Source organism: Plasmodium knowlesi, assembly GCF_000006355.2.
Source record: "Plasmodium knowlesi strain H genome assembly, chromosome: 1".
NCBI lineage: Eukaryota > Apicomplexa > Aconoidasida > Haemosporida > Plasmodiidae > Plasmodium > Plasmodium knowlesi.
Genome location: NC_011902.2, coordinates 358,968 through 386,250, shown reverse-complemented (window position 1 = coordinate 386,250; position 27,283 = coordinate 358,968). Strand labels below are relative to the sequence as shown.

The 27,283-nt window shown below is 40.7% G+C and overlaps 7 protein-coding genes across 7 annotated transcripts; 4 read left to right on the top strand and 3 right to left on the bottom strand.

Moving 5' to 3' along the window:
* Positions 1-532: 532 nt before the first annotated feature.
* On the bottom strand, positions 533-3,697 carry PKNH_0107700 (cg1 protein, putative; the record flags this gene model as incomplete). The annotated part of the gene is made up of 1 exon (XM_002257532.1): positions 533-3,697. One exon carries the CDS (start codon positions 3,695-3,697, stop codon positions 533-535), a length of 3,165 nt encoding a protein of 1,054 aa, XP_002257568.1.
* A 2,422-nt stretch (positions 3,698-6,119) lies between these two features.
* Positions 6,120-9,594, bottom strand: PKNH_0107600 (chloroquine resistance transporter, putative; the record flags this gene model as incomplete). The annotated part of the gene is made up of 14 exons (XM_039113744.1): positions 6,120-6,199; positions 6,344-6,398; positions 6,549-6,593; positions 6,723-6,815; positions 6,993-7,049; positions 7,218-7,268; positions 7,445-7,527; positions 7,668-7,743; positions 7,942-8,013; positions 8,221-8,353; positions 8,515-8,608; positions 8,729-8,807; positions 9,034-9,299; positions 9,504-9,594. 14 exons carry the CDS (start codon positions 9,592-9,594, stop codon positions 6,120-6,122), a joined length of 1,275 nt encoding a protein of 424 aa, XP_038969369.1.
* A 2,528-nt stretch (positions 9,595-12,122) lies between these two features.
* Positions 12,123-13,076, top strand: PKNH_0107500 (protein SCO1, putative; the record flags this gene model as incomplete). Its single annotated transcript, XM_002257530.2, has 1 exon — positions 12,123-13,076. One exon carries the CDS (start codon positions 12,123-12,125, stop codon positions 13,074-13,076), a length of 954 nt encoding a protein of 317 aa, XP_002257566.2.
* A 700-nt stretch (positions 13,077-13,776) lies between these two features.
* PKNH_0107400 (heat shock protein 110, putative) lies at positions 13,777-16,455 on the bottom strand (the record flags this gene model as incomplete). Its single annotated transcript, XM_002257529.1, has 1 exon — positions 13,777-16,455. The coding sequence occupies one exon, from the start codon at positions 16,453-16,455 to the stop codon at positions 13,777-13,779; it is 2,679 nt and encodes an 892-aa protein (XP_002257565.1).
* A 3,774-nt stretch (positions 16,456-20,229) lies between these two features.
* On the top strand, positions 20,230-20,874 carry PKNH_0107300 (Cg8-like protein; the record flags this gene model as incomplete). The annotated part of the gene is made up of 1 exon (XM_002257528.1): positions 20,230-20,874. One exon carries the CDS (start codon positions 20,230-20,232, stop codon positions 20,872-20,874), a length of 645 nt encoding a protein of 214 aa, XP_002257564.1.
* A 1,067-nt stretch (positions 20,875-21,941) lies between these two features.
* PKNH_0107200 (inner membrane complex protein 1d, putative) lies at positions 21,942-22,874 on the top strand (the record flags this gene model as incomplete). Its single annotated transcript, XM_002257527.1, has 2 exons — positions 21,942-21,974; positions 22,146-22,874. The coding sequence occupies 2 exons, from the start codon at positions 21,942-21,944 to the stop codon at positions 22,872-22,874; spliced, it is 762 nt and encodes a 253-aa protein (XP_002257563.1).
* A 1,472-nt stretch (positions 22,875-24,346) lies between these two features.
* On the top strand, positions 24,347-27,019 carry PKNH_0107100 (heat shock protein 86 family, putative; the record flags this gene model as incomplete). The annotated part of the gene is made up of 1 exon (XM_002257526.1): positions 24,347-27,019. The coding sequence occupies one exon, from the start codon at positions 24,347-24,349 to the stop codon at positions 27,017-27,019; it is 2,673 nt and encodes an 890-aa protein (XP_002257562.1).
* Positions 27,020-27,283: the final 264 nt, after the last annotated feature.

The following is a 27,283-nucleotide window of genomic DNA, read 5'->3' as shown; positions in this document are numbered from 1 at the left end:
AAACAGGTTCGCAATTGAACGTGAAAAAATAAAAACGCGCTTTGAGATGCGTACAAAAGAAAAGTTGAGTAGAGAATGAAAAGCACAAATTGGAGAGAGAGACTCCTCTCAGGTAGGAAAAAAGCTTTTGGATGGCTAATCCATCGAATGAAACGTAGAATTAAAAATGAAAAATGTACAACGAAGAGGTGACATTTATGAATATATACACTGCATGTAGGAGGGGTACTTAAATGGACAGTCCACACTCAGGGTCTGTTTGTGTGTGTGTGCACTAGTGTACATATTTGGATACGACACACCGCGAATTTTGCCTGAACATACAGGAAAAAAAAAAAAAAAAAAAAGGATTTTTTTTTTTTTTTAGCTAGCAGCTGCAAACAACATGAACAGTTCAGGTAAAACATTAAAGAAAAGAAAAGAAAAAAAAAAAAAAATTGTCACATTTTTAACACTACATTGTGTGTGGGGAGTCCTACAAAAAAATGGAGCAAACCGAATGAAGGCATCATAGAGTGATCGGGTAAATAGGTCAGAATATAAGGTTGAAGAAGTCATAGGGGAAAAGCTTCCAAATTATATGATCCTTTTTGGGGATGTAAAAATGAAAAAAGGAATTGTACTGTTCGAAAAATTGCGACAAATGTTCGCTGTAAACCATTTTATCTCCATATACCAAACTGGACTCGGGAACGTAAGCAAAGTTGAAGTGGTCATCATGGAATGGTTTTTCTTCGCTCACGTTGAGTCGTATGTTTTCCCACGCCACGTCAGCGGTTCCCTCTCTAGGCTGTTTCGCGTGTGAATTTTCTGTACGTTTGTTAGGATGGTCCTGGTATGCTGAGCGGTCATGCAAAGTTGTGCCTCCCTTTTTCCCGTCCTTATTAACCAAAAGGAGGTAATGCACAGAGTTTTGAACTTGGGTTGGATATTCTAAAAAGAAATGATGTTTCCACTCGTCTGGCGCGTAGCACATGTAATCCCAGCTCACCACTACTGCTTCGTAATTCCAGTATCGATGCCTCACAATGTTGCCAATGTGAAAAATGGGATTTCCTTTGTACACTCTTCTTCGGATATAATTCCCTAACCCGAAGTCATATTTTACGCCAAACTCCATTTTAGTATTCGTGGGCACGGATTCGAGTGTGTGCATGTTTTTTTTCTGTAGCATTTTTTTTTTTTTTTCCTGAAACTGGTGCAGGTAAAGTTTGTCTGCGTCACTGAGGTAGGGGTCGTCTAGTACGGGCTCTCCCTCGTCCCCTTTCTCGGGGGCACTATTCCTTCCGCTTCTGCCTCTGGAGCGACCAACCCTTTGGGCGCTTGCTGCGAACACATTTCTGAAACATCGTATGACTTCGTTCTGCGGTGTCACGGATGTGTGAAGAATCGGGTGGGCGCAGAGCACGGGAGAGGACACATGCACGTAGTAGTGGCATTCCGTTGTCTGGAATATGTTCATTATATTTGTCTGCGTCTCATTCTGGTAATGCAAAGAGCAGTCAAAGTAGATGGTCGTTTTGTAATCATGTACATCTCCAAGAGAGTCTCTGCACCGTTCTCCCTTCAAGTCAATGGCTAAAGATTTGTAGAAGTTTTCGTTCTCGTATTTTAAAATGTCCACTGGCTTGTCTATCATGTATGTGCTTATGTATGGAATTCGGTTCGCGGCAAAGGAGAAGTGAGGAGGGGGCGTGGCGGCCTCGTTCAGGGACGTAATTGTGGCTTTGAAGGTTTCTAGGAGCGGGTGCGCATTTTGGTTACGCCCATCACCACTATCGGCGTGATTCCCATGGTGATTACCAACGTGGCTATCGCCGTTATCACCATTTTGAGTGTACTCGGATGGGGATGCCGAAAAAAGCGACGACGACGAACGGACAGTCGCCGAAGAGGGCGCTAAAATGGGTGAGCCAGAGAGTTGATTCGCAGAAGGGGAATAACCCTGCGAGGAGAAATCCCCCCCGGAGAAGACAACCGCATGATCATTGTCCTCCTGCCCCGTAATCGATATAACAGCCGAATCATTAATTACTCCCTTTTGTGTCTTCGGATCATTTTCTGCATCTTTACGAAGCCTATAATTCATTTTGAGCACAGGAAACGCATCATACATTTTTTCGAAAAAAGGTTTTCCTCCATTTGTAGAGCGATCAGAAGAACCAAGCAAAGTAAGTGGGTATTTTACTCTATCGTATTCGTCCTTCTGATATCGAATGACACTGTTGGGCAAACAGACTTCGTAAATATATCCGTCATGTTTACTGAACTGGAAGCACTTGTTCATTAGCCCTTTTAGCAGGAAATGATTTGGTGGGTTTACCCTGTCTGTGTAATCACAGAACATGTAGGCACTTAGAGTTACCCGGTAAAGGTGTGTTACCTTTGGAAAAAATGCATTCAGCATAATATTTAGCTTATCCTTTAACGCTCTGTAATAATTCTCACTGTATTTGTACATGGAAAATGTTTTAAAAAAGTAAGGCTTGTTGTTTGTCCATCTGTTTAAAATAATTTTGTACATCTTAGTTAAATTCGCCTGAACATGTTCATATATCTGGAAAATCAAAGGGAAATAATGTCTGTGCAATTTTTCGAAGCTATTAACTCGTAAGTTGTTGTTTCCACATATGAAAAGGACTTCGAAGAAATATGTCCCATCGCTGTAATACTGAACGACGGTGTTGTTAACGAAGAGTAAATCTTTGTCCTTCTGGTAGCTACAAACACATTTGTGTTTTCCGTTCTTACTTGAACCTTTTTTCTGATCATACTTTTTCGTAATAAATGAGATGGATCTGTTCAGGCAGATTTTCAGTTCATTCTCACTCGAAGGTGTAAAGGCATTAATACACGTATTTTTTATGATGAGCATTTTCCCCTTTATCATATGATTTTTTAGCAAGACTTGTTCGTTCACGTTTCGGTAAGTTCTATTCTTATGATACACATTGAATTTGTGTTTGTAGAAAATGTAGTCGTATAATTTTTGGAATTTGCATTGTATGGCTAAGCGTGCCTTATTCTTCCGTTCAGCTACGTTGATTTGGTTAGAGCTTTGCTTGCTTTTTGCTGGAAATCCCATCCTTCCAGTGTGGCCTTTCTTTATTGTTTGGTTGCTTTCTCTGTATCCATCACTGCTCCCTGTTGTGCTTCTTCTTCCTTCTTCTTGTCCTCCTTTTTTGGGGGTGATTTCTCCCGCTTCTATTTTACTTCCAACCATTTGGACTGCTCCCCTCCCCCCTGTGCCTAACGAGGGGGGGTCATTTTTTGTATGTAATTTGTAATATATTCCTTGCCCCTCAGAATACTTCAAGAGGTAATTGTTTCGATGTAATTTTTCCTCCACATCTTTGTTCATCCGTTTGAGTGCTTCTCCTCCATTTTTAAACAGACTCAAATCATTACACCCCGACTGTGCTACCTCTTCCCCCTCATCCTCATAGGCAGAAGAAGTCCCCCCATCTCCGGTATCACCAAACTTGTTTGATTTTCCAAAGAAGCATAAGAAGGAATCATTCCCGATTGTTACGTTGGTGTATTTGTGCGAACGGTCGTTGTGGAGGAACTCGATAGGGATGGTGTAGTCTAACTGCACATCATATTTGGTATTTACAAAACATTGGAATAATAGTAGCTGGGTGAGCGTCACTGCAACAAGCACAGATGCAAGTGCAGGCACGGGCATGGGTCGCATCTTCCCCTCTGTTTTTCTTTCTGCAAAGGAGTTGGTATATTCATCATATGGTTCACGGTGCTTGACGCTGTGTGTGCTTCGAGGGGGTCCTTCGTCGATTGGTTCGTCCGTCTCGCATCCGCTTCTGAACTGCCTCTCTTCTGCAGGTTCCTGTTTATACCTCACTGGTCACTACTTATCCTCCGCGTGTTACTGCGTAACCGTCGGAATTTGCCACTTAAACCGTTGCAAATTGCTACTTACCCACCGCTGGGTGTTCATTTCTCAAACAACTCCGTCGCCCCCTGGAACCATATGTCAGGTGCAACGTGCAGACTTCACAAAAAAAAAAAAAAAAAAAAAAAAAAAAGGAAACGCGAGGAACAAAGAAGGGACCACGCAGAGAATTTCCCCTTTTTTGACACCGCTTTACGCATGCATATGTCGTTCGTTCGTGATTTTTTTCGCTTCGCCTTCCGTTTTGTAATTTTTTTCTTTGCTACATTTTTTTTCACCCTTCCCTTCTATGCGTGCATTATAATTTGTAAAGCTTTCCCCCCAGTATTCCTCTATTCTTTTCCCCTTGCTGCGCTCCCCCGTTTTACAAAATAAAGAACTTTGATTTAGTGCATTTTATGGTTCCGTAGCTTAGCGGGCCATATTCATTGCTTGGCGATACGAGCCTCTTTTTTTTTTTTTTTTTTTTTTTTTTTATTATTTTTTTTCCTGTTGAACAGAAGATGTCATGCACAGGGGGGGGCTTCCCTTCCCCTTCCACAAATATATTACATCTGAATGTATGCAATTTTATAAACCTGTTTACGCTCTGTGTCAACTGGTTTACAAATAGGGCTCCCTCTTGGGAGACTCCCACCTGCCCTCCTGATCAAATTATTACCAAGCATCACATGGGGGAGGGGTTCAGTCCTCCATCTGTGTTACCTCCCCCATGTGATGATTGGTAATAATTTGATCAGGAGGAAAATTCAGTTTAGAAGTGTAGGTACTCCCGGTTATCTGTGCCATGGGACGGAGCTCCTCCCCAAATGGGCATATTCATTTCGCAGACGATTTGGAGGATATCCCGGGAGGATGGCTCACCTTAGCCAAAAATTGTGTTGTTCATTTGAGAGGAGCGATTAGCGAAAGAAGCCGTAGTTCCGCCAGTACCGTCCAGACAGCGGTTGGTGTGAGGAGGCAAAAAAGAACCCTGGAACCACAAAAAGTCGTGTAATTCACTAAAAACATGATGAACAAATCCAGTTGCAAGAACAAAGAAAAGAAAAAAAAAAAAAAAATTTTGGGAAATCTCGAAAATATGTGGCGAAAGGTATTTCGGATTTCTGCACATGGATTTTTTTTTTTTTTTTCACCTTACACATCAAAGTAATTCCTATGTGGATTTTCACTTTGCTTGGATTTTTCAGTTAGAAGATTAAATCTTGATTATATTTTACAAAAATGAAAAACCAAAAAAATATAATTGTAAAGTCTTCTAAACATTATTTAAAATGGAAAGAAAAACATTTTACATACGGATATAAGTAGATCCACGGAAATGCACAAAGGTAAGATTTACAGACAGACCTGTTCCATTTTGCCCTTGCGCATATCCAAATGCACGGACACACATATAGACAATACACATGTACGTGTGCTCCTTGTACATATCCGGAAAACGATTGAATAAAGGATAAAAAAAAGAAAAAAAAATCCATGTGCTACTGAGCAGTTATTATTATTTTTTTTTTCTTTTTCTTTTCTTTAAACAAATATGTTTGCAATTTTGAAATCTTTGGTAATCTGATTTTTTAGTGAATTACAAAAATACGACAGTGGAGAAAAAAAAAGGGGGGGGCGCTTAATCTGCCACAGTTAAGAGGCTTATCTTCCGTTCTGTGTTTATCGCTATTACTTCGATCAATATAGGATTCATTTTTTTTCTCTTTTTATCGTCTTTTTAATATATTCCCCTAGGGGGATAGACAAGTTGCTCAAACATAGCATGAAATGGGAGTACGACAAGATGGAGTAAGGGGGGAAAAAAAAATTAAAAATAATAAAAAAAAAAAAAAAAAAAAAAAAAAAAAATTAAAAATGATTAAAGGAAAAAAAAAAAAAAATGACAAGAGGGTACACACATTACAAATGTCATACTAAAAAAGTGATTGGTTCATGAGAAGACGGTTAATCAACAAGACGGAGTAGCAGTTGGTCCACACGTAAAATGTGCGAGACCATTTTGGAAGGGTTAATTAAGGGGGGTATAAACCCCTCGTTGTAAGTTCACAGCGTAATCAAAGGCGCTGTGCTTTAACTTTATTTGGGTGAACGGGTCTTGACATGATTAGTCCCACATGTAGGGGCAACTTATCTGGAGAGAAAATATTCGATGCATGGATGGACTGAACCGTAGCGGTTTTTCTTGATCATGTCAATGGCGTCATTGTGTTATTATCGATTCGGCATTTGTTAGCTCTCCCTCTGAGTCGTCATCATTGCCAGCTTCCATCATTTTTTTTTCTAAGGGGAAAATTTGGTTGTAGGTGGGTGAAGTATATGTCACATGAGGTGCGGGGGAAGCGCAAAGCAGATGCAATTGTGAGATGTTAAAACCCATGGGAAGTCCAACTTCACCTCCGCATGGGAAAATGCTAGTTGCCTTACTTTCAAGAATTATATTTCCAACGCGGTAAATGATTGATCCGAAGAGGTAGCCAAACTGACAAGGAAAAAAGAAAAAAAAAGAACGAACAAGTGAATAAACGAATGAATGAACGAATGAATGTTCATTTTGATAGGAATGGGAGCACGTACGACAAATGATCACACGTAAGAGAGTCGACCCACAATATCATATACTCTGCCTTACCAAAGTGACAAAGTCCAACACTCGGGGTTTCATAACAGCGTCTCCCTGGAAAAAAATAAAAGGAAGAGAGGTGTGTAAATCACGAAATGCAAAAAAATGGAAGAGTGTAGGGATAATCTAATACAAAAAAAAAAAAAAAAAAAAAAAAAAAAGACATGAGGAAGGGGGCCCTACCGCAAGGAATTTAAAGTAGTAAGCGATTGCTATTGCTGGTCCTTGTATACAACTGACGATGGTGTAGGTCATGGTCGAAAATTTATCTATTATCTGTAGAAGGAGGGAAAATAAAAAGAAAAAATGAAAAATGAAGTAGGGAGGCATTAATAACTATAAGTAACTGCATAGATAAGGTGACAAAAGATACACATCACTTTTATAAAAAGGGGGATACACTCCTTTTCCGCCATGGAGAACATATCTTTCTCTCCTCCCTCGTGTACTTACAAAGCTGGTGATTAAATTATCGCAAATATTGAAAAAGGAATACGCTAGGAATGTTTTCTGCGGAGATAGGAAAAAAAAAAAAAAAAAAAAAAAAAAAATATATATATATATCATAACGGTTACATTAGGGGGTCGGTCTGCAGGGTGATCATTCGAGCACTCCCCCTTTTGATCGTTCAGCTTATACATCTGTAAATTTTCTCCATCTCGTTGCGCAGCCCTTACCCATGCTCCTTCACAATCGTCGCACATCTTGGCCATTCCCAATCCACAGTTCTGGAGATGAAAAAAAAAAAAAAAAAAAAAAATGAAGCAAAGTAGAAGTGGGAGGAAGAAACAAGTATGGGTAAGCTCCCTCCCTGCAAAGTGCACTAAACAAGTCTGCAAATAAAAAGAAAAGAAAAAAAAAAAAAAAAAAAAGTCAGACACAGAGATCTTCTCCTTGTGCATACCTCCACAATAGTGTTTTGTCCAAGTATCAAACATCTAAATCCGTTTTTTATATTCGTTCCGATTTCCGAGAAGGGCAAATTGACTGAGGGGGTGAGTAAAGTAAAAGAGGTGCAAATAAAAATTAGTTATCCATGAATCGGCATCTACTTTGTGAAGAGCCATGAAGATGTGGAAAAGTACAACATGCTGAAAATCCCACCAGGATTCGCAAGTCATGCTTACTTTGCTTCAAAAACGGAAGGGTGTACATCGGAAGCATCAGACAGGAGGTGAATATTTGGAAGAAAGAAACCACGGCCTGTTAGATGGAGGGGAAAAAAAAAAGGGGGGAGAAATGGTCCAATGTTGCGAATAATCGGTTCATTCTTCTACACACTCCTTGGGGCAAAAAGGGATGTCCCTTCATGAAACTTGTTATATTTGTCCTTAACTCGGTTCCCTCTTTTTTTTTTTTTTTTTTTTTTTTTCAGGAGAGCAGATGAAGTGATGTCCTTACGTTTAGGCGCAGGATATTTATCTTGTACTTCTTGAAGACGATTTCTCTGGTCATGTTGGAAAAACTCATCGGCTGCAGAGGGAGGGGTGGTTACATCATCATTCAGTGGATCGGCGAGTACATCGGTCAGCCCGTTGGTCAGCCCATGGGTGGGGATCAGGGACGGGTAAAGAGTTGCGCGACAGCAGCGCCATGTCAACAGTCCCTGGAAGTAATCCATGTAGGTACAGCTGAACCATCCGAAGGGGGTTTTCCCAAAACGATCGCTCCAAAACTTACAATCAATGAGGCAATCAACACGAGGTTAAACACGATGGAATTCTCTTCCTGCGTTTCGAAAGACAGTATAAACTCCACAATAGCGATGGTCAGTACAATGATGGATGCACCAACGTAATTGAACAGGTGGTATCTGGGAGAGGGGGGGAATTAAAAAAAAAAAAGGGGGGGAAATGCCAAATGTGCACGTTAAATGGGGTTCCTCTATGCATCTATGGGAAGGTATCAATAAGGAAGGGCAAAGTGCGCTTGGGGTGGGAGCCTCCCCCACAATTGTTTTGCCTCTTCCCATACCTGTATCGTAAAATCAGAAAGCAGAAAAACATATTTATCGGAATGCTGAGCTGCATGACGAAGGACTGAATGTTTCCAGTGGTTCTTGTGAGGCCTGAGGATTGGGGGCAATGAAAAAAAAAAGGTGTAGTTGAACATAGACGTGGTTGAAGAAAAGCAAAGTGGCATCTACCACGTTAGCCATCTCTTCCATTCTGCACCTCTCCCCAATTACCTATAAATGCAATGATAACTGAGCAGGCGTCCAGTAACGAAATCAGCAAAAATTGAAGCCCAAAGTTTTGGTGTCTCTCCTGCGAGAAGGGTAGAGGTGAAAGTAAAGTGGTGAAGATGTATATAAAAAGGTGCATGCTCCATTGGTGCATTTTGGATACATCAAAAGTGGAATTCACTCTTCAGTAATCTGTCTGCCTGTCCTCAGAATGCCCCCATCCCACCCATTCCAATAATGTATATATACATATGGAAGAGGAATTTGATGGTGGGACCGGTGGGAAAGAACCCATGTGCGTTGCTAACCTTGGCAGATGTGACCCGGCGACCAAAAATAAAATACAAGGAAAAGAAGACGACCATGCATATGGTATTGTGTGTCTCCGAAGTTACAAAACTGTAGTTCCCAATTTTTTTCAGTGTCCTCTTTGCCATAATTTTATTCATTACACATACACAGAGGTATAGGATAATGAGGAGATAAATGGTAATGTTTTCTCGTATTTCATGGTAAACCAGTTTCAAATAATAGAGGATTTTTCTGCTCATGGGGGCTTCATCTGCTATTTCATCTGCGGGGGGGAAGAGGAAGTGTAATATTTAGCGATATGGTTGGAACGGTGGTTAACGGAGTGCCTTCCGTAAATAGTAAAGTATCGTTCGTGGGTAAGGCGGAAGAGGGTTGTCACACTACTTTCCTATAAGGTACACCCCTGTCAGGTGCATTCCCCCTATAGTATGGTCAGATTGACCCTCTGTTAAATTGCTTTCCTTACTCTCATTTGGTGCGTGGCTATCCAACTCCCGGTAACGTTCATCGGGAACTATTTGTTGGTTCCCCTTTTTCTTCTTTTTCAAGATCTTCATTGTGTGTTTGTTTTAGCGGTGAAGCAGAATGGGTGTCACTCGGATGGTGTGACTTGTTTGGTGTGATGAGGATGGCGTGACGAGGTTGGCGTGACTTGAGTGGTGTATATTCTTCCGGCTAGACGACTCTTCTACCGCATCGCCAATCTGTTATTCGCGTGGGAAATCGCAAACCGGGGAGATGCACTGAACAAGTCGTCCGCCTGTGTAGGTGCGGATGAAGCACTACGCGCTTGCGCACAGAGAAGGCAAATCAGCACGGGGAGAATGCGTCCCACGGTTGTGGAAGAGAACCAAGAGAACGCCCCCGTTCATGAGAGGAAGGGGAACGTATTATAATCAGTGGCAAGGTGCAGCGGAAGTGTGAAAAAAAAAAAAAAAAAAAAAGTAATAAAAACAAAGGAAAAGAATCTTCAAAACAATGTTTGATCAGAAAAAGGTTCCTCAAAAATATCTGGTAAAATTCTCTAGAAAATTCTAGCAGGATTTTCTGAAATTACACTTCCACCCGTGCATGTCACTTTAACAAAAAAAAAAAAATTAGGGGTGAGAGAGAGAAAAAAAAAATTATCCTATGCCGTTCTTGCTTGATTTCACTGGATTACATTCGGCTCGATTCAGTTTGTTTCTACCCTTGTCGTATGTTTTGTTGCTTCTTTGCGTTGTTGGTCCGTTCCTTCGTTGCTTCGTTGTTTCGTTATTTTATTATTTTTAAAAAAAAAAAAAAGATGATGGCTTCGCTTTATACGCGTTGTATTATATATCTACATTTTATTTACTTAAATAAAAAAAGGGGACGAGTAGAATTTCAGAAAATAAAGAACGTGTCGAATTTAAATTAACCAGGAACAATGATGATGATTCGTTTTTGCGGAACGCACTGAGGGGGGAAGGGGCAGGGGAATTTCTAAAATAAGGTTCTTGTTCTATATTTTGTTTGTGCTTAAAGATGCGCGAAAAAAAAATGACTACCGCCAAGAGGCGGGGAAGCTTGGGGGCGGGTTTGGATTGGTAACAATTGTAAAGGGGGCGCTCGCCGCGGAAAATTATATAATATTTATGGTGGGGGGCTTGGGTTAACTATACAAGAGAGCACGTACAACATCTGGCCTATAAAAGTATATATATATATATTATATTTATATATTATATATATATTATATATATATAGTTTTCCTAATAAATAGGTGTTGTGCTATGTGCTTTCTATGCGTTTGTTTTATAGTTAGAATCGGTGCTTTTTATTTCCCTTTTTTTTCGGCGCAGGGGAAAAGAACCTTAGAGTTGGTAAGCACAAATGGGAAAAGAAGGGGTAAGCAAAACCGCGCAAGGGGTAAATATAGAAATAGAACCGTAGTAAATATACTTCATACGTGGCGTGAAAAAATGCGTTTTAATAATAATATAATGCCATTCCTTTTCTCGATGACCTAAAATAGGCAAAAGTGATGTGGGGCTCAGAAAAAGAACCGTTACCCGGGTTTGGGGGCTCTAAAAGGCGAAGAACGAAGAAGGGCACCCTTGCCCTCACGAGCCATATAACGGCGTTAGCCCCCTACATATACATATATTATATTACAGATTCGCTTGAAGAGCTCAGCTCGGGAAAAAAAAAAAAAAAAAAAAAAAAAATTACAACTTTTCAGTCAACTAAATTTGCGCTGATGAGTTGAAAAGAGAATTTAACTGCGCTATCGGGGAAAGATTCATCTGCGTGGGGAATCTATACATCGCAGAAGGCGCGAGATATGTACCCGTCCTCCATGTATCTTGTCCGTCCGTCCACTCTTAGGGGTTCATGCACGCGAAGTACACAAAGGCGGGTTCGAAATTGCCGCACTGCAAAAGAGCTCCAAGCACCGGAGTTACACAAAAAAAGAAAAAAAAAATTCCTTGTATGTTCATATAGTGGCTTATGTTCCCCTCGAATACTCACGTGGTGTGTTCCCTAATTATCCCAAGTGAAAAAAAAAAAAAAAAAAAAAAAAAGGGGACCAATTTCATTCCGCGCGAAAAGGAGAAAGTAGCAGCTACGTGAACACGTATAACACACGAACAGATCGGCACAAAAGGAACAATTACTGGCAATTTTTTTTTTTTTTTTTTGTATTTTTTTTCCGCATGTCGTGACCGTTTTTTGCTGCGCCTTCCTGCTGTGTGGGAAAGATAAGTATGCTCTTGTCCCGGTAGGGTAAAAGGGGGGGCGAGGATAAGGGCGACTAGGAGGGGGAGATACCCTTAAAAGGGGCGTTTGGCAAGCCGCGCAAATGGACCCACATACATATGAATATATAAATGCATGTAGAACTATGTACGTGTAAATATGTATAAATATATATATGTATATGTATATGTAACATATGTATATATGTATGTATTTATATTAGCGTATAGGTACGCTCCTACCAGTGTGTGCTTATTTGCCTTCCCCCTCGGTTGTATCAACCAGTTTCACCTACACAGGTAAAGCAATTTTTGCGAAACTGCTACCCTGCCCCTTTTCAACCCTCCAATAATTTGCATATCAAATGAAGCGAATCCTTTCCTTGAGTGTGAGGAGGCTACACACAGAGAGGGGGGGAAGGGGTCACTACACATCACACTGCGCCATGATGAAATGTATAAAACGATTGGGTGATCTCCCAAAGTGGAAATGGAGCCAAAGTCACATAGAAAAAAATGGCCTTAGATACTTCACAAGCGGAAGAAAAGATCCACCAAAAGAGATTAAAAAAAAAAGCTTTTTCTTGACATGGAGATGCTTAGGGTTCAATTTAGCTTTGTCTCTTCCCATCCTCTACTTCTACCTCTTGCAATGTGAAAAGAAGAAAAAGGGGAAGGGGCAAATTGGGGTAACCAAAGTGGAGAACATTGGCATGCCATTGATAGGGGGCGATTTCACTCTCTTTAATCATGACGGGAAGGTAGTAACAAATGAGGATTTCAAAAAAAAATTCTGCTTAATTTACTTTGGATTCACTTATTGCCCAGATATATGTCCACAAGAGTTGGAGAAACAAACTATCGTCATTGAAAAAATTGTAAAGAAATATGGGGATGTCATAACCCCTGTTTTTATTTCTGTCGACCCCAAGAGGGATACTCTAGCCCAAGTGAAGCATTACTGTAGTTCCTTTAGCAACAAGTTAGTTGGACTGACTGGCACCAAGGAACAAATTAAAAAAGTAGCCAAGCTATTTCGTGTATATTACAATGAGCATATCGTGGATGATCAGACTGCGAAAACGGATACAAAAAGTGGAGATCCCTCCAACATTGCCAACAATTATAACTATCTCATTGATCATTCAATAATTCATTACCTACTGGATGTGGATGGTAAGTTTGTTGATTTCTTCGGAAAAAATTGCACCACTAGTGAGATGGTGGACAGGATATCCCACTACATCGATCTTCATTTACAGAGTGGGGCTACGGTAGAGGTAACCTCGGGGACGACCCTCGACAATACATCTCACTAAGGGGGGGCTTTTCCTTCAAAGGAGAAAAAAACAATCCCTTTGCCTTCACTCAGTTTATAGAAATCTGATTTGATATCATGCCCCTTTCCGGGCACCCCAAACGTTTGGACATAACGTACAACTTTAAAATTAATTAAAAAAAAAAAAATTCGTTTCCTGTTGGAAGTTCACCTTTTTTTTTTTTTTTTTTTTTTAATATATATATATATATATGATATGTACGGTCACTGTGAAGGGAAACATACACGTGCCGGTTGACATATTTGCACACAACGCACATGTACATGTATCTACAGACAATCCCCACGCGAATGCAACTATCATACACATATATATAACCACTCGTTTATGAAGGCAAAAAAAAAAAAAAAGAAAAAAAAAAAAAAGAAAAAAAGAAAGAAGGAAAAAAAGAAAAAAAAAAAAAAAGGACGCATTTCCATATATATGTACGTAACAGCGAGGGGGAAAAAAGGCGCTCCGCAGAAGCAAGGCATCCTCAATCTCGACCTTTATACAAAATGACACGCTACGATGCCAAGACGCGTAGATACGCTGATCTATTCCGCATTGCGAACTTGTAAAAAAGGATAGACGCGTGTGTTTGTCTGTTTGCGTGTTTGTGTGTGTGTGTGTGGCGGGGGAGGAGTGTGGAGGCTTTTCCCTCTGTTCTACCCCACACAAATTCCTTGGCCTTCCGAAATTACATATCCTTGTCCTCCGTGTTACATTGATTGTCCTTGTTGGTGGAGTTATCCGTCTCGTCGGTCTCCTTGACATCCTTACTATTATCCTTCTCGGCACTATCGTCGGCATCCTTCCTATCGGCTTGTTGATGTTTTTTCTTTTCCTTTTCCATTTTCTCCCTCTCCAGTTTTTCCTGCTTTTCCTTCTCCTTCTGCTTCGCTAATTCTTCTGCCTCGAGTTTGGAGAAATGTTTCTGCGCCATCTGTGTGATGTCGTTAAATTCATTTTCTATATCCTTGAGGCTATACAGCGGTGCCTCGTACAGAGGCTGTTTCATTTCCTTCTCTTGCATCACGTTAATATTCTCCAGGAAATTTCTCGTCCTCGAAATAATCTTTTGACTTTCCTCTGATGGTCTCTTTTCACACTGTGCAATGATATTCTTCAAGTGGTTCAATATATTTCCCAAGTTTTTCTCCTTCGCACTGTACGTATCATATTTATAAATGATATCTTTTACTCTCTCTCTAATTTCTTCTTTTTTTTTTATAAAAGCATTTTTGTTTTCCTCAATATTATCATAGATCCAATTTTCGTAATCATCCAGGGATAGTAGGATGGAGTCTCTCTCCTCGTCCATGACAAAATCTTTGTACATTCCGTTTAGCCTGCTTCTTGTTTCATATATAATTGTCTCCAACTCATTTATATTTTTCAACCTCTCTGCTTCTTGCAGATCACTATGTTGCATGTTAATTTCTGCCTCGCTAAAATTGTAGATATCCTTCGTAGTGTAGGATCGTGGAGCTCCGATCACTTCTATCGGTAGGGTGGTGTAGCATGTCTGTATTTTTCCTTCTTCTCCTTTTTTTAGCTCTGCCTTGTTTCCACTTTGGTGAGATAAGGTTGCATTGCCATTGGGAATTGCTTCATCGGTATTGCTTTCCTTACCTTCATTGGATTCATCCTCCTTTGTTTTTTTTTCCTTCTCATCTGTATCCCCTTCATGTGACGCATCTGCATTTTCCGCCCCACCTGCTGCGTCTCCCTTCTGTATGTCTTTCTTCTCCTCAGTTTTTTTTTTCTCCTCCTTGGATTTAATCACCGTTTTGGATACTGTCTGTGCGCCTAAAAACGTGAATGTGTCACTTTCCGAAAAAGTTGTCATTACGTGTGATTCCACAATTTTGTCATTCTTTTCATTCACTTTAATGAGGCAAGATCCCAATTCTTTAATGCAGTGTGGTGGCAAGTCTGGGGTATCATCATAATAAGCAGTCACTTTTATGTGCCCCTTCTCCGGAATGACTACCTTCTTCGTTTTCTTCTTTAATGAATCTGTGTCGTACAATTTTTCCACCTTACACTTGGATGGATCATTGACATTATGCCATTCAACACTTATCGGGTGCGTTACTTTCTCAATACATTCGTACTCCTTCACTTTGTAGTGTTTACTGATCATAGCTCCTGAGAGAACACAACCTCTGGCGACAGATTCATCTGCAATTAGCGTTTTGGATAATGGCTTGTCGAAATACTGTTGCAGAAATTTCTGTATAAATGGGATTCTAGTGGAACCTCCTAAGATTTCTATCGACTGTACATCTGCGATTTTCAGTTTGCTCACTTGCATGGCTTTATTTAATAAGGCTTCCAATTTAGACAGGAAAAACGGGGCACACAATTCCTCAAAATTATCTCTACTTATGAATCCCTGACAATCCAAGTCTTCATAAAGACACTCCACATGTATAGAAGATTCGTTGTTTGCTGATAGAATCTTCTTGGTCTTCACCGCCACATCTTGCAGCTTCACTCTTATCTTATTATCGATTTTGTTCGTTTCATTGTTGGGCGTTATAAAATATGGGTTCAGTCTGCCCGTTCCCATTTCGCACAGATCACTCGACCTTACTTTATATAACGGGTTCATCTTATGTGAGTTGATAAACACGTTGTTGATATACTTGATAAGTTCATTATCGATATTCCTTCCCCCCAAACTGGTGTCGGCCAAGTCACTCAAAATTTCACACTTATTGGAGAAAAAACGAGCAACACATACACATGTGTTTGCATAACCTATGTTAACAAAAACAACTACTGAACCAACATCTTCTTTAAATTCTTTCATTCTATACATTCCATAATCTAAAGCAACGGCTGTGTTGTCACTAATAATTCTCAAAGCGTTCACGTTGATTATTTTTGTCGCTGCAAGCAGACATTCCTTCTGGCTGTTTGTGAAACTAGGGGGGTAGGACAAAACGATTTCAGTGCACTCTTTTCCTATATATTTCTCTGCCAATTTAATTAAAGAAAAGAGAAGTGTTGAAAAAACTCGCACCACACTTATATCCATCATTTCCTTTTTATATTCCACTTGGTACCCCAGATAATTATGTTCACATGGAACTATATTTCCAAAGGATTCACTCAATTCGATATCGTCTTGGTCAGCCTGCTCCGCTAATTTTCCAATGAGGTTCTTTATATTCTTACATGTATTTTTAAAATTAGATTTCACTTTCGCTAAGGCGTTATCTCCAATTAACCTCTCCTTCTCCGTGAAGGCCACCATAGTGGGCGTCAGCCTCTCCGACACATCATTCCGCACGATGTTAATGGCTCCCTTGTTGATGGCTGCGACCACGGAATTATCATTTCCTATGTCTATTCCGAGCACTGACATAGTTTCTACACGTATGAGGTGGTAACAGGGTGGGTGGTCTGTCAGGGATATGTAATTTTACAGGTGGGAAATAATTCCTCAAGGGATATGCGATGTATAACGGAGTGTGTACGTCACATGCACACCAGGTGCATCACGTATCCTTTAACGCAAGGAGGGGGTTATTGTTGTGTAACAAAATTTCGGCGATAAAGCCAAATATTACTTCTTCTATATATGTATGGGGGGGGTTATTGCTTCGTGTGCAGTGGCTCTTTCTTGCCGCTTTGCTCTCTAGGTTGCGTCGCCCTTCTTTTGTTTTTTCTGTTTTTTTCTCTCCCAATTAGTTGCTCCTGGTTCCTGTAGATATCTCCCTTGAAGGCAAAAAAAAAAAAAAAAAAAAAAAAGGAAAAAAAAAAAAAAAAGGCGTACTAAAAAGATGTTTTTTTTTTTTTTTAGTTCACTTGTAATAATTTCTGTTTGCTGCTTTTTTTTTTCTTTTTTTCGCGTTCCAAGTGGTTAACAATTTGATGTTCCTTATTCTTATTTTATTTTGTTTTCCTTTTTTTACTTTCTTATAAATTTCTCTTTCATGTGCTTTCAATTTTTTCCGTTAAACAATTTTTTTGTAAGGCTTTTTTTTTTTTTTTTTTTTTTTTTTAAATTCAACCTCGGGATTATTCGCACAAAACTGTAGGGGGTAAAATGGCATGAAGGTTCTCGTCACTATGGTCACACTTTTGTGCTTACGCATGTGGGTTAGGCATGTACGGTACGTAGTTATTGAAATTATGTATATACTCCTTTTATGGTCCTCACTTTTTTGCCAAATAAATTTTGTGGTGCTTAAACTGAGGGGCACAAATTGTGCCGGATTTAGGAGCACAAGATGAGGTTGTGGAGTGGAATGTGCCGTAGCTCAGCGGGGCCATACGTTCGCTTTTTATACCCACGGAGGGGAAATGTGGCGAAAAAAAGAACGATCAAAGCGGAACCAAGCAAGTAGTGTTTTTTTTTTTTTTTTTCCTGCGGGGAATACACGTAATAATATATAATATATATTGTGCCAAGCATGTAGGCACATAACATATGTGGTATTACCTACGCTGTGCGAAAAAAAATGTAACTGGTAGGGGCATTAAAAAATGGCGAGAGTACCGAATGGGAAATTAATTTTTTTTTTTTTTTTTTTTTTTTTTTTTGCCAAACATGCAATGCCCCATTATGAGGAGAAGCTTGCTGAAAAAACTTTTCTGCAAAATAGGGTGAAGCGAGTACAAAACGTTTTTATAGCTACGTGTAGGGGGGTGCATGCAAACTCCTCACCGTATGCTTAAGGAACAAGTGAAATGTTTGCTTATTGGTTAATGCTTATCTGCCCTATATGGTGGAGTCGCCCCGCGAAGCAAAAGCCTGCAATACTGACACACTCGGCGTCGCTACTCGCAAAATAAGGGATTGTCACCTGCGCAGGGGCATCAGTGTAGCGATGCTATTTTTTTTTTTTTTTTTGGTGGGGTATACTTTTTGGTTGGCATTTCACGTTTGCCTCTCCCCTTTTACCGCTCCCCTTTTGCCTCTTCCCTGTATTGCTTCCTTTTCTTACCGTTTTCTCGTACGAATTTTTTCCTTACAGTTTTCTTTTTTCCTCTTTCCTTTTAAATCATCAAAAAAAAAAAAAATGCGCTTTTCGTTCTTCCGAATGCGGGCAAATGAAGAGGCCACATACGTTTGTGTGGGAGTGGCAAAAATGCGCGGATAGCAACGTTGGAATTTTTAGCCACATGGGAATATATCGCCCACTCCAAAAGAAGGCCAACAAATGGAAACAAAACTTTTGTTCATACAAACTGACGTGTAAATGTATAATGCGTATTCACACACGTGGCCAGGTCTGGCTTTACCATATACCCGGGGTGTACAATTTTCTTTTAAGGGCCTTCTTTTCATGCGAAATGTCGTCGAAATAATTCTCCCTAATTCCCGTTCTGCATATCTCTTTTGCGCATATGTAAAGGTGAAAAGGAAGAAAAAGGTTCGTTCGTTCTGATAACACCACGCCGGAGGTTTTTCATTACGCGGAAGATTTGGTCAAAGTGACTCGGCGAAATGGTTAGAGGAGAGGAAACAAATTATTTAGGAAGGTCTAGGCCTTCAAATGGAGTGTGCAAAAGCAAGGTGTGCTAAGTACAGCCTCAGTCACCACAAAGGAAGGGGTAAAATTATAGAAACGGCAAAGGTGTGATGTTTATGGAAAAGGGTGAATACTCTGAAGCGGCTTTATAACTTCCATTGGGGAAAACCAAATGGCACAAAAAAAAAAAAAAAAAAACTTCCTTCTTTGATAATGACAAAGGTGGGGACACCTAGATGTACTTTTCCTGTCGTTTGGCTGTTCAACCTGTTACACACAATACGGTGGATCACTTCCTCTTATTTATAAGAAAGATTGACCTAAAGGAACAACAATTTTTTTTTTTCTTCCCATTGTTACATCCTTCCAAATGACTGACAATGTGTTGCTGTCATTTTGTAAGCGATGCAATGTGAACATTTGGGCATATGGTAGACACTCTCACTCTGTCCTCATCCAGGAGGGATGAAGAGGAGAACAACGGAAGTGCCCCCACTCTGTACCTGCTCCCCCTCTTTAGCAACTCTGAACAATGATCAGTTAATCACTCCACAAACATTTAACAAAAAATGGAGAAGGTTCAAGTGCAAATTAACACCTTACTTTTAACGCAGCGAAGGATGCCCCATTTGGGCATAACCTTTAAAATATGCGGCAAGCGTACGAAAGAATTTTCTTCTTTTCCGCACATGATGCACTTCCACATTGTAATATCTCATAACGTCAAATTAAAAAAAAAAAAAATGCTTCATTACGTGTGCACAGATTTACAGAAACATAAATATATTCGACACTTGCCTTTTTATTTACCTTTTTTTTTTTTTTTTTTTTTGCAATTTGCCCCCCGCGAAGAGTATTAGTCACCCCACGGTAACTGCGTAACATGCTTTGGAGGGTTACCACAGGAACATAAGGAGAAGTTTCCCTCCTTGCATATGTCGTCATACATGCTCTGTATTCTGCGTAACTTTATGGAGACCCAGTGGAGGGGAAAAAAAAAAAAAAAAAAATCAAGTGATGAACACATTTGCTGGGTTGCCTCTTCCGTCGAAAGGTATAATCGCAACTGCACACCAGTCGTAAGTGCAAAAGAGAAACAGAGTGAAGTAGCAGAACCAAGGGAACACCCAAACGAATGTATAACTTTCATGGCGTATGTACTACTCTTCCACAGGTATCAAGAGGGCACATCGCAAGTTCGACCCAGCTTAATGGGGGACGATATTACTTTAACGCGTTTTCATTAGAAAAAGTGCCAACGTACAGGGAAACCGCACGGAGCACAGAAGAGTTTTTTTTTTTTTTTTTTTTTCTTTTTAAAATAATGTGCATGGCCATTTTTTCCCCCTTTTACTTTGCAGTAACTAGGCTGAGGCAACTGAATGAATGAGAACGCCCGTGCACAAATTTATTCATCCCATTTTCCGTCAGCACACATTTTCCCCATTCCAACATTACGCCATTACGTCATTACGCTAGTATATACCTGCTAGTACCGCGTGGGAACGCATACCCGCATCGTGAATGTGCACGCCATATAAGGGTATACCACGTATTCATTCTCGTCTAGGGAGAATCCCACTCTGTGCCGAAGTTTTCCATATAACCAAACACAATCGGCGCAGCAAAAGTATTTGATTCCCTTTCACCGAAAAGCGAAGATGCTGCTGCGATCGAATTTGGCCAAGAGGTCTAATGCGAAATGCCCAAGCTTCATTTTTATGAAGAGAAATGTTAACGGAATACTGAAGAGGTATGTTGCGTCGCAACCCTTGGGGATAAATTTGCCGGAACCTCCACCAAGGGAATTTTTGCCAAATGGGGAACCAAAAACATATCGTCTGAACCAGAGATATTACAACCATAAGTACAATTGGGAAAGATGGAACTTAAGACCGGCTGGAGTTTTTCACACCTATTATCAGGGAGAATTCGCAAAGGATCATAGGCCCCTACTAGCGTGGTTACTACAGTACCCTTTGCCTTTGGCCTTTATTCCCTATTTTTTATTTGCCTTTGGTTTGTCCTTTACATTTCACCATGTGTCCTATTTGGGCATCAAACCAAAGAGATTTACCGTCGAATGGGTGGAGGCCAATAAGGAAAGAGAACGAGCTGAAAACACCAACCCGATTACGAGGTACCTCGATCGGAGAAGAAAAGAAAGAGGACCACACTGGATTCTGGAAGACTTTTTGCCCCCTCACCCATGTTACCTACACATGAGTAAGTATCACCACGATACCGAGCTTTTGCGAAAGAGGGAAGAAGAGGCTGCAGAAAAGGGGGAAGCCGGCGCGGATTAATCAGACAGGAGAAGGATGACCGTAGAAAACATTGCCGAATAAGCGACGCGGCAGATCTGCGATAATTTCTTTCTCGAGTGCATGTCCCTCCATCAGTTTTTCTGAGAAATCGGGACGATATTTATGCAGCCTTGCATGATCTCATCTTTAATTATAATCGCGTTAGAGATTGGTGCACTGCGATATTGGGGAATGCAACAGCACAAAAATGAGGCAGATAAACACACACCTAAGTACGTACAAACGTACACGTTCATATGCACATCCAGCGAGGTTCATCTCGATTCACTTCGCTTTCGTGAATCTCTTTTTTTTTTGTACGTCTTTCTAGACCTATTTAAACGCATGCTCACTCATGGTGGGGATGTTTCCACGACGAACTGATCTACATTTTTCCCATATTTTAACAACCATCATTTGAATGAACGCTCCTACAATTTAAATAGCCAAAATAGAGAAAAAAAAAAAAAAAAATCACACAATGTACTTGCCTTTTTTTTTTTTCTGAACTGTACAGGTAAAATAGCGAAAATGGAAAAAAAAAAAAAAAAAAAAAAAAATTGTCTACTTGAATTTGCTCCCCTTTTTAGCTGTTTTGCACACTTACGCAAACACTTAAACCTTAACAGTTCATGCGTTTTTTAAAATTATTCACCTGTTGTACGAAGGGGAAGTTGTTCATTAAGTCTTCGAAGGTGTGGAAATGTCGTAAGGTTGAACGGATAAACTACTTGTACACTTTCACCATGTCCGTTGTTTTTTCCTCTAGAATGAATGTTATTTTTATGCTCCATTTTGTCGTAGCTCACGCATAAATTTATGTGATGCGCTTGCTCCATTTCCAGTATCCTAGGGAGAACGGGAAAAGAGGCATAACAGCGGCGGAAGGAACTACGCCCATCGTGTACCATTTACATATGTGTCTCTCACACTATTTACACTTTCTTGGGAATTTAAAAATCATCAATTTGTGAAGCTAAACATTTGTACGTGCACACAACTGTGTATATCCAGCTGCACACCGCCACTTGCATCAATTTTTACAAAGAAGAGCATCAGTTCTTACAATGGAGTTCCTACTGAACGATGGATACACACAGGTAGGGGCGAGAAGGAGTACAAAAAAAAAAAAAATGGGAAATAGCAAAATAGTCAAATGGGTAAAATAGCGCAATAAGGCGGAAGGACGCACACAGCTTTAGCGAATTAGCTGCATATTCGCTACACATGGTGGAGGAATCCCCATTTTTTGTTCTCCCTTTACTCGTCAGGAGGATAAAAACTGCGTTGTAATTAACCAAACTGATGATTTCATCAACCAAGAAAACGACATACACATAAGTGTTGTAAAGCCAATCACCAAGCGCACCATTCATTCAGAATGTGAGAAGATAAACGCATTTTACAAGCCAATCGAGCTGGTAGAAGAAGTTAATACGTATGTCAAAAAGGGAGAGGAGTATCTCGTGAAATTATATGAAAATTTGAAGAAGGAAGAAAAAAGAGAAAATGAAGAAGCCGTGAAAAAGTGGACTAATTCGACTGCAAGGGTGGTGCCGCGCTCAGGTCAGCTTTACAACACAAAGTACGCACATGAAATGGGGGTAACTACAGAGCATCCAACATCTAACATATTTAATGGTGAGAATGGATATGGTGGACCCAAGTTCGAAACATTGTTCGTTCCCAAATTAAAAAAAAATATCGAAATTGTTAATTGCTTGAAGGAGAATGTCAATGTCGATTACACCTACTTGGTTCCCAAGCCCGTTGTCATACCTGTTCAAGTTCCTATGTTAAAATTTAGAGATAATTTTAAAATAGTTCCAATCCGTAAGAAAATCATCCCTCTGATCAGGTACACAGATGAGGTTATCTACGTGGATTGTTGTGTTGAGAAGCCATACATCGTTTACGAAAATATTATCGCGCCTGTTCCCTGTGATGTCCCCATAGAAGAGCGCAAGTACATCGAGCACGCCCCTCCTGTGCAAGAGTGAATGGTCACCAATAGCTACATCTACGTAGGGAAGGAAGTTATATCAATCTGTCTTGGAAAAAGCTTTATCGAATAGGTGCGCAGAAACACATTACACACAACTGTGGAATGTGTCCCATTGCTTCTTCCCATCGCAGTTATGCCCTTAAGCGTTGCATCAATTGACACGTCAACTGTTTTGTGCAGTCCATTTTTAACAAAATGTAGTTTAGATCAAGTTGGAGGGGATCCCCTCTCGCGGTAGTGCAGTTTGCAACTTTGCTTAGATGCACAGAGGCGATATTCCCCCATTCGTCCATTCCCCCTTGTGTTCCTTTTTTTTTTTTTTTTTTTTTTTTTTTTTTTTTTCTTATCCTTCCCAACATTGTTTACAACCCTTCGAGGAAGGTAAAAAAAAAAAAAAAAAAAAAAAAAAAAAAAAAAAAAAAAATTAAGACGTGTCAATTTTGTTATTTGCGGTGTGGTTGTTGGAAGCTTGAGTTGTATGGCAAAATCAGGAAATGTTCTACAGCCGGGAGGGGCGGAACGTGGGGAGACAGATGCACATGTTGTTGGTGATATACCCCCTTTGGAGTTGCATCACTGCCGTTGCAAAATGGCCTTTTTTTATTTCTTCCCACACAATGTGAAAACTCGAAAGGAGGAAGAGCAATTCGCTTAAAATTGCATGAAGGAAAATGATACAAAGCAGAACGGTGTCATCTTGAGAGATGCTCCTGCGTTGGGTAGGCAAAAAAAAGATGAGCAAAACAAGTGGGTTATATTACTTTATCTGAATGGAAAATTTAAAGAGAAAAATCGTGGCAAAAAAAAAAAAAAAAAAAAAAAGGAAAAGAAAAAGAAAAAGAAAAAAGAACATATCATTCAAAATTGCAGAGCGCGAAACACATATGTCAACACTGTTCCCCCAAACCGGTACTTTTTGTGGCGCATGTGGTATGCAAAAAATTGCAGAGAACATTAAGCGTGCGAGGAAACAGGTGGAACTCCTTTTTTTTTTTTTTTTTTTTTTTTTTTTTTTAGGCATATGGCTACGTGGCTTGATACATATATCTGTTAGAAGATTATTTGGTGAGCATCCTATTGAGGGGACAGTTCACACGGAATGAAAACGGCTAACTTTGTATCCTCTGCGTGACGATACAGAAAGCACGTTGCTCGAAATTGTAAAGTTGGTATTTTCCATACACGAGAGCGCGGACGCTTGTGGGAAGAGTACTTTTTCTTTCCTAAAAGAAGGGCCCAGTTTTGGGACGGACATACTGCGCCGATCACGGAGAGGAAGGACTTAGCTAGGGTTCCCACGAAAAAGTATTATGTAACGAAGAAGGCGCCCCCAGAAGTGTACTCACTTGCAAGTCCCGCTACCTACTCACCTCTACATATAACTATTAGAAAAAGAACCCCCTTACGCATTACGCATGCTAACCCCATGCACAGACCCAAGGGTAAGAAGGAGTACAAGAATCCACGATGAGTAGCGTCGCCAAAGAAAGCGATGCTGTAAGTAGCAGCGGTAGCAGGGAAGACCCCATTGACCAACTGAAAAAAAAACAGTTTGAGAAAAAGCATATGGAACTTAAGGAGAAACTAAAAAGACTCAAGGGTGTCAATAATAGCGGTGCAAATGATGATGCCAATAGCGCAGATTCGTTGAAACACGGAAAGGAGAGTCCGAGCCCAAACGAGGCTACCACTGAACAGGAAAAAAGTGATAACAAAAGCAAATTTCTTCAATTGAAGGAAAAGTTAAGAAAACTGAAGGAGGAATATAGTGCCCGTTGGGTAGGGCGCGCAAGTGAAAGTGCTCGAAGCGGAAGTAGCAGGCGAAGCACGACAAGCGAACGAAGCAACGGCAACGGCGGGCCCGCGCCCGCTGGACAGACTACCAAGAGAGAAGAACACGCTCCAATACAGAAGGACCGAGAAACCTTGCGAGCTGAATTGAAAAAAAAACTAGAGAAGTTTAAAAGGGAGAATGGAATTTGTGATGAGGAAAACGGAAGAGTTGTAGAAGAAGAGGAAAAAAGCGTGTCTCAAGACAGAAGCTTAAGCAAAGGATATCCAAACCGGAAGAATAGGAAACGTATAAGAGGAGGAAGTAACTCCACGATGAATCGCTCCACATCGCGTGGGGTGAGAAGACGACCATGTTATGACAGCAGGGAATTGTATATCCCCCTCGACAGAAATAGAATGAATCGTAATAATCCGAACGGGCATTATAGAAGGGGTACCAGTAACTCCCCTCGGTTTAGCTCTCCCGAAAGAGAGCACAGGAGGGAGTACCGCGGCGGGATGGTCGCTGGGCGCTACAGCCCCAGGGGAGGTAGAAGCAGAGATAGGGGGAGAAGCAGAGATAGGAGGAGAAGCCGAGATCGCATTCGAAGCGGGGACAGGGGGAGAAGCCGAGATCGCATTCGAATCCGGGATCGAAGTAGAAGCCAGGGCAGAGGAAGAAGCCGGGAGAGAGACCCCTGCAGAGAGAGGCACATACCATTGAACGCACGAGAAAGGGGAAGTCGAATGCGGGATGATGATCACACACACTTCAGGAGGGAAGACAAACAAAACAGATATTTGTACAATCAGAAGACAGGAGAAAAGGTAGAAAAGAAATTTTTCCGAGTCCCTTTAGGTTACCACCACACAACCAAGGAGAGTTGGAACAACTACACACAGTGGTTGCAAAAAAAAAATGATTACAGATTTGGTCTACCTTTTGATCAGAACAAAATTTTCAGACGATCTAAATCGTTATCTCCAACTACGTGGAAGAAGTTCGTGCCGAACTCTGATGATGACCACGATGATAATGACGATGGTGATGACGATGAAGATAATGATAGGGTGTCCTCGGGGTGCGAGCGCGGGGGGAAGCGAACCAAGAGGGATGAAAAAAATAGAAATAAACACAGAAAAGGTGAAAAGACTCGAAGGGCAAAGCACCATAAGGGAGACTCATATGTTGATGGACGTAGTGATGATGAAGGTAACACCGGTAGAAAGAGGAACGACAGTTCCTCCCCTTCCAAGTCGCGCTCTCGTGGTGAAAAGGGAAGGTACAATAGTAGTCATACTTCACGCAGACGGAAGAGGAAGGAAAATAAATATTCAAGGAGTGTATCGTCGGGAGGAGAAATAGAAAGGGAAAGGAGCATTGAAAAGGGAAAGAGGCGATCATCCGTGGAAAGAAGAAAGAGCAAAGCGGAGAAAAAATCCTCCAAGAAGAACAACCATCACAGGTACAGAAGCAACAGTAGCAGTTACAGCGGCAGTCACAGGCGAGACAAGAAAAAACATAAACACAGAAAACATGAGGAGATGAAAGAACGAAGCGAGAAAAAAAAGAGGAAGAGTAAACATGAGGAGAAAAAAAAAAAGAGGAATAACAAGCATGAAGAGAACAAGAAGAAATCAAAAAGAAGAAACAAAGCGAAAAGAGACGAGGAGTATTCTGATAGCCAAGGGGAAAAGAGTGAAGCAGCCCCTACGTCTGCTACGTCGTTGTCCTTCTTGTGCGAGGGATACGACTCTCTACAAGATATGGACATGAGCAATCAGGGATCAGGCGAAGATGGAAAGAAATCTGGAGAAATTAAAATGGAAGAGAAAGGAATGGAGGAGAAAGGAATGGAGGGGAAAGGAATGGAAGAGAAGGAAGAAGAATTGCTCGAAGCGCAAAAAGGAGGAAACGTTATTGGAGAGAGAATTCCCCCCAGAGACTGTGAAGACTCATCCGGAGAAGGAAGCGACATAGGACCCAAGCCACTGGATGTGAATGTTAAATTAGCGAATCAACAAATAGATTATGGTGTGGCAATGATGCCCGGAGAGGGGCAAGCAATCGCGCAGTTCGTACAAAAGGGGAAGAGAATTCCAAGAAGAGGAGAAGTCGGGTTGTCTGCTGAGGCGATTGAAAATTTCGAGAGCCTTGGTTATGTCATGAGTGGATCGAGGCACAAAAGAATGAACGCAATCCGTATGCGAAAGGAAAATCAGGTATACAGCGCTGAGGAGCAGAGGGCCCTTGCCATGTTTAACTACGAGGAGAGGGCCAATAGGGAGAATGCCCTCATAAGTGACCTGAAGGAAGTTTTGCGAAAGCAGAACGAGGCAATTCTAAACGAGAGTAAAAATAACTAATTGGATGGATGGATGTATATGACCGACATCATACTGGATTCCTCGATCGGATTAGTTTTACATAATTCCCTTTTTTTTTTTTTTTTGAAATTGCGGTGAGAAATGAGAACGGAGAGAGGGGGGTCCAACAGCGGCAACTTCGTTACTCCTCATTGCATCTGTCCTTAGTAATGCCCAAATTCGTTTAAAAAAAGAGAAAAAAATGTTAAGTGCACACTGTGCCGATGTCATGTCATCATTATATCTCAACCCATTTGTTCGTGT